Source organism: Myotis davidii, unplaced genomic scaffold, assembly GCF_000327345.1.
Source record: "Myotis davidii unplaced genomic scaffold, ASM32734v1 scaffold73, whole genome shotgun sequence".
NCBI classification, from domain to species: Eukaryota; Metazoa; Chordata; class Mammalia; order Chiroptera; family Vespertilionidae; genus Myotis; species Myotis davidii.
Window position 1 is genome coordinate 7036383 of NW_006286675.1, and position 11202 is coordinate 7047584.

Here is an 11202-nt window from a genome sequence, read left to right on the forward strand (position 1 = left end):
TGCCGAAGGGTGACACTTCCAGTTTGGGGTGTGTTGCCAGTGATCTCTGTATGAGTTTTACACATTTTGGAGAAAGTCAACTTACCTCCTCTTATGTGGGTGTTTTGCCGTCATTTCGAACAATAAGTCCAAAATTTGATTTCTCGTTTTTCTTTCCAAGGCTGAGCTCACAGCCATATTCTGTTATCTGGGCTAACAACTTTGACTCTCTCTTTTTTTAAATCCCTTGTCACCATATGTTTTCAGTTGCCACATCCTTCTGACTCTGCCAAAATCTCTTCTCTCCCTTCCCTTCCTTTCCAGTCCCTGTCATTGTCCTTGTTAAAATTCTCCTCATTTGAATAGTACCGACATGTTACAGGGTTTGTTTTGGTTGTTTTTAAAAAGACAGGAGCTTATGAGACAGGCCGACGTGGGTTGGAGCCTAATTCTACCACTTTTATATGTGCAACATTTGGGCAAGTTACTCAGCCTTTCTGAACCTGATTTTTAACAGTGAAAAGGGAATGCTATTCTTACTTCCCCTTCTCCAAAGAGTTGTTCTTAGGATTGATAGTGTGTGTGGGGGGGTATCTAGTGGAATGCTGGGCATGTAGTAGGATTAATTCAGTAAACACCGCCTCATGCTCGTGTCTAAGAGGTCTCCCATCCTCCTACACACCACTTAAGTTAATCTTCCTAAAACAAAAATTGGAGCTGGTCACTTGTCAGCTCCAGAAAACGTCAATGGCTTGATTCATCCCTTCCGCCAGCCAGCAAGCTACCCTGCAGGTCATGAAGAGTGCTAGAAATGACAGCAGAGGAAAGTAAAAATTCCTCAGGCAAATGTCCTGTGTCAGAAATGAACCCAGCCTACCTGACTCCTCTGACCACCGGCCACACTGAGTCACTTTTCTCTCGGGCCTGAGTCCGTCAGTGTCCACCTTCTTCCTGCCTGGACAAACTTTGCCTCAGCCATCTGTCTCCTTCTCTCCTCGACACAGCTTCTTCTCTGTACCTTTCTGGGGCCCTGAGCACTTTCTATGTGGTATTATGTACCCGTGTGCTTGTTTATCTCTTCTCCTAGCTTCATGTTTTTAACTCCCTCAAAACCTATCTGTTGAATAAAATGGATCCAATCATAGTTGCTCATCTACTTCCTCCACCCGGCAGACTTGAAGTTTTCCTGTTTTGAAAATTCTGATTTGTAATTACTATTCAGCATCATACCCGTCCAAATGGTTAAAATGGGAAACTTTAACAATATTCTGCAATTTGAAATGAAAAGCTAGTTTTTAAAGTTTTGTTCCCTTCTTTAAAATATCAATATCTATATCAGCTTCTCCTAATTTCTCTGCCTTTTCACTATTTTAACCCCAAGTCCATGGCTGTATTAAGAAATTGTCACTAGAGATATGAAAACAATTTTACATGAAGTGCACCCTTCACTTTTTTCCCCTCTCAAGCAGCCTTCCTATTGCACATTTCAGAATTATCATACTGTTTCACTAAAACCCATTTTTCTTCATCTAAAATGATTCCTAATGACTCTGACTTTGAATAGACATTTAAGGACATCATTATTCTTTTACTGATACTGGGCTGATTGCAGAGATCTTTAGCAGAGTCAGTGTTTCCTTCATGTAAAATATTTGGGAAATAAAATTTTATAGAGACTAATAATACTTACTCACAGTACAATTACAAGAAGCTGTTACACCTCCCCTCCCTTTATTGCCCTTGCATTGTGTTTAAACTCCTCTAGAGTTCCTCTCATTTCTTCACGATGTTTAGTAACTGGAACAATATTGCATCATGCACAAACTTGCACTTCACTTCCTTCCTCAAATTATTAATGAATGTACTTAAAGGCCACCTCTCCTAACTCTACCCTCTCTGCTCTGATGAGCAACCATTCACTACTAAGTCCTTTTCCTCTTTCTTCACCAGTGTTTAACCCATTCAGTCATTTTCACCCATTGCTTGCTTCATGGTGCCTGAGGTAGGAAAATGGCTTCCCTCGTAATACGACGATGTCCTACAGCTAGAAACGAATTCCAGAACTTGGCGTTGCACAGCATTGTTTTGAATCAGCACCCTTCAACCTCTAATATGCATGGCAATAAAAGGAGTATCGCTTGGTCCTGAGTTATTTATTACCTTCCTTCTGGTGAGCCAGGAGAAGAAAAATGTGCTGGCTTTCTAGTATTTGAATGCAGATCATTTTCCTAGGGCTGTCCACTCATGAGGCAGCACTACTTCCAGCGGGCCTGCGGGAAGGCAAGTTGGTCATTGATAACACAATTTCCCCCATCACTTCATCAGAGTACCATTTGTCTATGAAGCATTATTCATTCAGTTACATTGTACAAACAACCTCTAAACCAATCAGCATTTTTTGTTTGTTTGTTTTGACAAAGTTGGAGAGGTGGAAGGTGAGGCGAGAACTTAAAAACTCAGAATATTTTTGCAGAATATTCAAAAGGTACTTTTAACATTTTACCATAAGATCACACCTGGCCGTAACAAGGATGTGCCCCCCAAAATGGGCAAGTTTTTATGCTAAAGCTCCCAGTTCCTCCATTAGAAACATTTTCAAATTTGCTCGGTGCCTGAGGAGGACACTGAAGGCCTGAGTGTTAGAACTGGGACCATCGATGATGGAAGGCCCGTCTGACTTCAGCTGTTTCTCAGCCTCCCTGCTTTTGAACTGGATGGCATACCCACTCCACCTCCACTGCACTCTTCTAGTCATTTTAAACTGGAAAAACCATCGCTCTGAAGAGAAAACTGGAACGTTGGGCAAAGATGCACTTGTTTCATCTACTAGTCTGTACTCAGGGATTTCTCTGTCTGGGCAGGTTTGTCCATCACCGTGAAACCTCGGGAAATGCTCCATCCAGTTGGTGAGAACCCGGCCATGGCCCAGCTGATTTTCTTAATGTAAAGACACAGCCAAGGTCTCCTGAGTTGGAGAACCCTCCCGCTCACCTGGTTGACACACATTTGAACTTGCGCCTCCAGCAAAGGAGAGTGGGGCTGGAGACCCAGCTGGCTGCACTCACTGGAGGTTAGACACCAACCTGTCACCTCTCAGTCCTCTTCTCCATGCCATGGGAGGACAGTGGAAGGGTGGTTGGGTAGATTAATGCCTTTGTGTTTTTCCAAACCCTGAGGTAGGAGAAAGGAGGCTTGAGTGGAACTAGAAAGGAACTGGCTACAGGGCTGGCCCCAAGCCCCCTTTGACAGCAAAACCCAGGGTGGGGGAAACATCAGTAAGGAGAGATTCAACAGTGCAGGCCCAAGGGGAACATCTCCGAAAGTACTAGTGCCATGTACTCTGTCTGTGGCCCTGTATGTGGATGATATCATTATTGTTTGTTGTTATTTTTGCTGTTGTTGCAATTCCTATTTTAGAGACCATGTCTCTGAGCGCAGAAGGGCGAGGAGGTTTCCGCGGGTCAGGCAGCTAGTCAGTAGGACATCTGGCATTGGACCTGACGTGGACCCACTGCAGTGCACACACACCCAGTCACGCTACTCCGGCGCCATCCTAGGAGGAGCCATCTCCCACTTGGCAGCTTTCCCAGTGTTGAGGGTTTGGGTGAGTCCAGTTCTTAGAGGAAGTCATTCCTGATGGTGAGAGCAACTTCTGAGCAGCTCCCATGGCATTTTGAAGGTGAAAAGGCTGGTTGAGGGGTTAGTCCCAAAGCGAAAAAGCTGGCGCCAGAAGAGAATCATGGGGGAATCTCGTTTGAGCCAAGAAGGGCATAGGTTGCTCCTAGAGACAAAAAGGAACCCACGAGGAAGGGGCTGGAGCAGCAGGGCAGTTTGGAGGAGGAGGAGCCAGCAATTCCTGTACTAGTCATTTTATGGCATAAGCAGAATTCTGTGGGTAAAAAACACTTTATTTCCCCCTCCACCTCCTTTCCCCCGCTCTGGGACTCAACTTCTCTCCTGCCCTCAGTGAAGTGTATGCCAGACACTCGTGTCAGTAATGTACAGTGTCCACTGCAGAATAATAATCAAAACTTCTTCTTTCAAAGTAAAAGTGCCCCCTCTTCCCTGATTCAGATGTGTACCCAGGCAGGGGAGTTTATAAGCCAGTCACAAAAGACAAATATGTATGATCCTACTTATATGAGGTTCCTAGAGTAGTCAAAATCCTAGAGACAGAAATAGAATGGTAGTTGTCAGGGGCTGAGCAAGGAGAGGATTGAAGAGTTACAGTTTGATCGGTGCAGAGTTTCAGTTTTGCAAGATGAAAGGAGCTCTGGAAATGGATGGTGGTAATGGTTGCACAACAATATGAATGTAGTTAATGCCTCTGAAGTGTACACTCTAAAATGGCCCAGAAGGTCACTTTTATGTTATGTATATTTTATCACAATAAAACTTGGGGGGAAAAATGTCCTTAGAGACACAGTCCAAGGAATGATTAATTCATCAACTCAATGACTGCAAGGTTCTGGGTTAGCTTCTATGCAATTCTTTTGGTTTGGGCCTCATGGTCACAAGATGACTGCTGAAGCTCTAAACATCTTCACATCCAATGGCAGGTAGAAGCATTTCCTCTCTCTCTCTCTCTCTCTCTCTCTCTCTCTCTCAGAGAACCCTTCCCAGATAGTTTTTTCTGGAAGTCAACTCCCTCTCCCTGCATGCTCCTTCCCACCCTGTCCAGGTATATTTTCCTTACATCTCACTCATAATCATCACAAATGTATAATTATCTTAGCCTGATCAATAGTCCCTGGATCTGGCCCTAGCTGGTTTGGCTCAGTGAATAGAGTGTCAGGCCTGTGGACAGAAGGGTTCTGGGCTTGATTCTGGTCAAGGTCACCTGCTTGGGTTGCGGGCTTGATCCCCAGGAGAGGATCACATGCAGGAGAACACAGTCCCTGGACTTGGAGATGGACTCTCATTCCAAAAGTGCCATGCTGTCTGAGACCCGAGAGCTAAGCCAAACCCAAGTTCTCCTGTGAAAGAAAGGAAACCCATAGCCGTAGAGTAGGCAGCCAACTCTGACCACCATACAACTTATATTTCAACAGTAAGTTCAACTGAAGATATTTCAATATGTGTAATACCCACGATTTACCTCCCAGTTTGCCCCGTAGAACTGGCCTCTTCTTCCTTTGTGCCACTATAGTACACTCCGTATACATTCACTGGAATCCTCATAACACCCTTACCATTCCTACTTGTTTGCTGGTACGTAAGATTCTCAAAGACAGGACAATATTTTATTTGTCTTTGCCTCTCTGGTGCATATATAAAACCTAAAAGAACACAGAAGGCACTTACTCAATGTTTGATGAGTGATGAATGAATAAAGGAATGAATGAATGAGCAAATGAATGGGGTGGCCTGTTGAGAGAAGCTGCTAATAAATGAACTCAGCATTCTGAATTTAAAACCCACAAGGGAAACCAGAGCCGACCACATAACCATGTTGGGCTGAGCCTGGGCTGTGCAGGAAGCTTAGGTGCAGAGAAAAGGCAACACCTCAAAAGTCAGATGAGGAAGGAGAAAGGGAAGGAGGCAGGGTTTGGGGTTTGCAATCCGCCCCTGGGGCTGGGGCTATGTGTGTCACAAGAAGCTCATTTTGGGCAGAGACACCAAGGAGAGAGAAACTCACGCACGGGTCATGAACTGTTGTCTAGTGGCGGGCTAGGTCTAAACATCTCCCATTGTTGTGTGGGTTGTTGTGGAAGTTGGAAAACCTTATTTCAAAGTACAAGTTGTTTCCATACTTGTTATTATGGTCGAATCTCCAGGCAACCATATCAGCTTGTGGCTACACGTGAAACCTTGCTAACATCATTAACCCAAAGTTCTTGATCTTGCCTCTGCCGTCCACTTGCCTGAGTAATTCAACCTCTCCCCAACGATTTCCTTCCAGGAGTGCCCAAGTGTTCAGTTAGACTCGCCATTGGCAGAGAGGGCGCTGCTGGGTTTGTTATGGTCTTCCTTTCCTGCTCTGGCTTCCCTCTGTCGCTGTGAACACCCAGGAGGTAGCCTGAGGGACTCTCACCACCGCGTGGTGCCTGCTGTGAGAATGTCCAGGCCCAAACCGAGGACACGGCCTTTTAGAGCCTATTCAGCTTCCAGGTGTCAGCAAAGCTGACAAGAAAGGCCATCTTCCCAATTCTAGGCCCCCAAACAGCACAGCGTGGGCTCAGGCTCTCTCACAAAGTCAACGCTCAGCTCCGATCTCATCTCTTTTCCCATCAGGCCTCCAACGAGTCCAAAAGGCCAGGCTGGCAGGAGGAGACTTTTATATGGCAGTTAACGCAACAGATACTTCCCATTTTTAGATAAAACTAGATTTAAAAAAAAATGCTATACTTATTCATGTTATAGAGGGTCAGGGCTTCATTTTCTTTTCTTTTTTTAAAAAAAAAATATTTTTATTGATTTTAGAGAGGAAGGAAGAGGGAGAGATAGAAACATCAATGATGAGAGAGAATCATCGATCGGCTGCCTCCTGCACGCCCCCAACTGGGGATCGAGCCCGCAACCCAGGCATGTGCCCTTGACCGGAATAGAACCTGGGACCCTTCAGTCCACAGGCCAACGCTCTATCCGCCGAGCCAAACCGGCTCAGGCAGGGGCTTCATTTTCTAATTCCTGGTCTCATCCCCTTTCGGCTGAAGGCAGGAAGAAGACACCTGGGAGAAGACTAACAACAGCCCTGGCCCGGGAGGTCAATTTGAGCCTCTCTGCCTCCACTGGGTTTACAACCACGAGGGCTGTTCTGCTCTGCTGCCTGCAGTGGAGGGGTCAGCAAAGGCAGATGTTGCCGTGTCAGCCTCCCCGACAGCCAGACTTGGTTATGCGACCTAACGAGGCACGAGGGGGAGCCTTCCTTGGGCTTCCAGGAGGCTTTTGCTTTTCCCGGCAGAGGGGACAGATGAGGCTGCCACCACGCCTTCTCTCTGTGGCCCCTTTACCTTCTTCCTTCATTAAACACGACACAACGTTTGGAAACGCAGCTGCTTTCTTGTGACCACAACAAAAAGGCCAAGGTAAGCCAGTCACGGAAAGACAAGTGCCATGTCTCACTTATGTGTGGAATCTAATGAACAAAATAAACTGATGAACAAAATAGAACCAGAGGCACGGATGCATGGAACAGGCTGGCAGCTGTCAGAGGGGAGGCGGGTGGGAGGGACTGGGTAAACGAAGGCGAAGAGATTGGCCAAAGAACATATGTATGCATAGCCCGTGGGCACAGACAATAGTGTGGTAAAGGCTAGGGGAGGGGGGCGGGGCCCGCGGGAGCGGGGCAGAGGGGGGAATGGGGACATTTGTAGTAGTGTCAACAATAAGTATGTTTTTAAAAAGGCCAAGAGAATTCCTGTCCTGAAATCTTCCAGCCTCTACACCAGCTTTGAACTGCTTTCCTCCAGGCTTGTTATGAGGGAGAAAAATAGATGCCCATTAGTTTAAGCTACCGTTTGGCAGTTATTGGAGCCCAAAGCATGATCCCAGTTGTTGCAAGCTGGACTTTTGCATATTTTATGTGCTGATACTATGAAACCGTCTCTTAGAGTCCAAGTTGTTCATTCATGAGTCACCTGATGGGCAATGCTCTTGATTCATCACTTGGTGGCCCTGCCTGCCATTTGCTGCTACTGGAGGAAGGAGACAGGTCTTCAACAAAGTGATGGAGGCAATGGAAGGCAGTCCTGATAGAAATTCTACTCTTTTTTCCCCATTTTTAAATATTTTTATTGATTTCAGAGAGGAGGGGAGAGGAAGAGAGAGATATGATGAGAGGGAATCATTGATAGGCTGCCTCCTGCACATTGGACCAAGCCTACAACCCAGGCATGTACCCTTGACTGGAATCGAACCTGGGACCCTTCAGTCCGCAGACCAACACTCTATCCAAACCAGCCAGGGCAGAAATTCTACTCTTAATCTCAAGGAATATAAATGAGATCCAAGTATGTAATCTTTCCTTGAATGTCCGGCCATTCCATCCCTCACTCTGTTGCCTGAGTAACATGCTCCCTGCTGCATCTCTCTCTGTCCCTCTCCCACGCCCACCCCATGTGGCTGCACACATCCATGCCCCTGCTCTCCATGGCTTCTTGCAAGAGGAGCTTGTTTTTTATTCTTTTCTCCTTAGAATCTACCCATGTGGCGAATACCACTTCTCTCCCTCTCCCCATGTCCCCAATTCTGCATCGAAAATCCCAGAAATCTGGTCTGGACCCTCCACGCTCTTCTCCACAGTTGGGTGTGGGTGGATGGGAGGAACCGAGCAGCCCAAGCGGCGCCAAATTTAGTAGCAGGAGGAGGACGGGAAAAGCTGGCAATGCCAATATGTGTGAAGGGTGGCAGGTTTTTTCACCCTGCTCACACATGTGCAGAGAAAATGTACCATCTTTATTTCTCTAAAAATTATTCTTATCTTCCTTAGGAGCCTCCAACTACTGAATAGCTGGGAAATACTCTGGCACCACAGTTTAAACAGACATGTTAGGGCCCGGTTGGGGGGGGGCTCAGTGGTTGAGTGTCAACCTATAAATCAGATGTCAACGTTTGATTCCTAGTCAAGGCACATGCCCAGGTTGTGGGGTATGCAGTAGGCAGCTGATCAAGGATTATCTCTCATCATTGATGTTTATCTATCTATCTATCTATCTATCTATCTCCCTCACCCCTACTCTCTGAAATCAATAAAAAATACATTAAAAATAAATAGACATGTAAGGTAAATGGTCCATCTCTTTATATTTATATATATTTTTTACAGAAAGAAAGGGAGAGGGATAGAGAGTTAAAAACATTGATGAGAAACACTGATCAGCTGCCTCCTACATGCCCCCTACTGGGGATCGATCCCGCAAGCAAGGTACACGCCCTTGACTGGAATCGAACCCTGGACCCTTCAGTCTGCGGGCCGACGCTCTACCCACCAAGCCAAACCAGTTAGGGCTGGTCCACCTCTTTATGTAAAACATGCTTAGTGTCTAGATATCTGCATCCTCCCTCTCTGTCTCTGCGAGATGGTGTCTGGGTTCTGGGTGGCCGTTGTGGCTCATGCGCTCCCCTCAGCGCCGGGAGAAGATGGGACTCTCAGGTCATTAGCATCTCTGCATCTTGGCTGCTTGCTGCTGTGGTTGTGGCCGGGACACCCCCTGGGTTATATCCAACTCATCCCCCCCACCCCCCGAGTCCTGTGAGTGCCCGCTGCTGAGGCTCTATCTACTGAGGTTCCTACTGGTTGGAAGGGCCTGCTGGTGCTTCTTCATGACTCAGCCTCTGCTCTGGCTGCCGCTACAGCCCCCACAACCCCATCTGACTCTTGCCCAGAATGTCCACCACGAGTCTTGTTGCTGACTCACCTTTCCCTCCCTCGTGATCGCTGATGCCTGGAGGCCTGTTGGCTGTCAAATCAGCTACTTCCCTGGCCTCTAATCAGGAGCAGGTGAGAACTTCTTGGTGCAATTCATTCCCTACTGGTCCTGGGGGCAGCCCAGGAAGTGACATTCCCTCTCCCTCCCTGCAGAATCATGCTGTGCTGTTGAGTTCAACCCAGATACAGCCGCTCCCAGGGCGATGCCCGCCAACCTGCAGGAGGAGCCCCTCCCCGAGGCCCAGAGAAGTCTGCAGAGGCCCTGGCCTTCCTCCGCCTGCTCAGCACACCTCCCGCCGTGGGTGGAATCCTGAGCCGGGGATCAGTCACCTCTGACGCTCCCCAGCCACCTCTCTCACCCTTTCCCCTGTGTATTCCACCAGGACGGACGGGGGATGTTCCTCTTTCTTTTCCTGCCCACGCCAGGACTTCCCCGTGTAAAACGGTGATCGGGTTAGTTTGTGATATGCCAACAGGAGAAAGAAAAAAATCTAGAACATCTTTTCTCACTCTTACATAGCTTAGCCTTTAAGATAAGGTGGCTGAAAAATCCTAAAATCCTATTTGGAAGCTGATACTTAACTTTTTCTTCCCCTTTCTCTTTTTGTTTGTACTAGTATTCCTTCTGTAACAATCCCAAACCTCCTCCAGGCCAATGGAAAGCTCTCAAAAGTGTGTGTGTGTGGGGGGCGGGGGGGGCACGTCAGTATAAGGAAATACGGGGGTGGGCAAAAGTAGGTCTACAGTGTGAGTACAGGAAACAGAGTTTACTCCTGTATTATTATTTATTAATTATTATATTTATTATTATTATTATTATTATTAACTTACTTTTGCCTGCCCCTGTATAAAGAAAAGCAGCGTATGTGAGTATTTCAGAACTGTTATCGCCATTTTATAAATTGATAATTTTCCCTTCCCCATGTCATGCTTTAGGGTTGATGTTCCATAGACGCCTGCAGGGCGGGACCACAGCCCTGTGGGGAGACCGCATCTGTCCAGTGAATGGCCAGGAGAAGATGTAGGTCTGCAGACAGGAAACCAGAGCTCTGAGGACAAATCTCAACAAACAGGTGAAAGGGCTCTTTCCCATCCTCCAGGTCCCTGACTCACAGGGGCCTTCGGACTAGTAAGGGCTTCCCAGGTGTGGGCTCATTTTCTCCCCCGAGGAGTCAGGCCCTGGGCCTGTGAAGGGAGACTTCGCTGCAGGACTGTGCTTCCCCAGCCCTACAGTTTGGAAGATGGGTGTAATGAGATGTTGTCAATGGGAGGACTGGCATTGCCAAGCAAGTATCTTTAAACCACTATTTTTACTATCAAGGTTTGTTATTATTTTTTACTAAACAAAGGACTTTCAACACCTAAAAAGTTGGTGGTTTTATTTTAAGGAAGACATCATTTGTTGATAAGACAGAAGGCCCTTTCAGATGCCTGAATAGCATGGATCAAAGGCATAGGAGAGAGGCAGGGAAGAGAGGGAGGCATATCTCTTCCAGGGGTGTAGCGATACTCCTTTGCCTCCAGGATTTGTGCAGGGGCCAAGGGGAGGCGGGACCGAAAGGAGCTCAGAGCATGTCCCAGAGATCCTTGAGTAATCGGGTGAGAAACTGACATGTCAGCTCTGACAACGTCAGAGGATCTGACTGGTCCATAAGAAGGAACCTGCCTCGAAGAAAACAGGCCTGGGAAATTTAAGTTGTAGATTATTGCAGCCTCTGGTGGAGTTACTGCATTTTGAGGGCAAGAGGCTAAGGGAGGAAAGCCATTTAGGAGGGGAAATTCGGAACCCAGGCTAGACTTTGGCTGAAGTGTGAGGTTTGATGAGTAATGACTGGGACACTTATTCTGTATCT

The 11202-nt window shown here is 46.9% G+C and overlaps 1 protein-coding gene and 1 long non-coding RNA gene across 2 annotated transcripts in view; one reads left to right on the forward strand and one right to left on the reverse strand.

The window, feature by feature from the left end:
* The window catches only part of RASA2 (RAS p21 protein activator 2), a 135764-nt gene extending 132008 nt beyond the window's left edge, over positions 1 to 3756 (reverse strand). The window contains exons 1-2 of the mRNA XM_015560415.1: positions 2971 to 3756; positions 2140 to 2249 (exon numbers count right to left, since the gene is read on the reverse strand). Coding sequence (XP_015415901.1) covers positions 2140 to 2203 — 64 coding nt within the window. The 5' untranslated portion in view covers positions 2204 to 2249; positions 2971 to 3756. The remainder of the gene's footprint in view (positions 1 to 2139; positions 2250 to 2970) is intronic.
* A 5209-nt stretch (positions 3757 to 8965) lies between these two features.
* LOC102762233 lies at positions 8966 to 10689 on the forward strand. Its single transcript, XR_435377.2, has 3 exons — positions 8966 to 9421; positions 9503 to 9802; positions 10286 to 10689. It is a non-coding gene; the product is annotated as an uncharacterized LOC102762233 (long non-coding RNA).
* Positions 10690 to 11202: the final 513 nt, after the last annotated feature.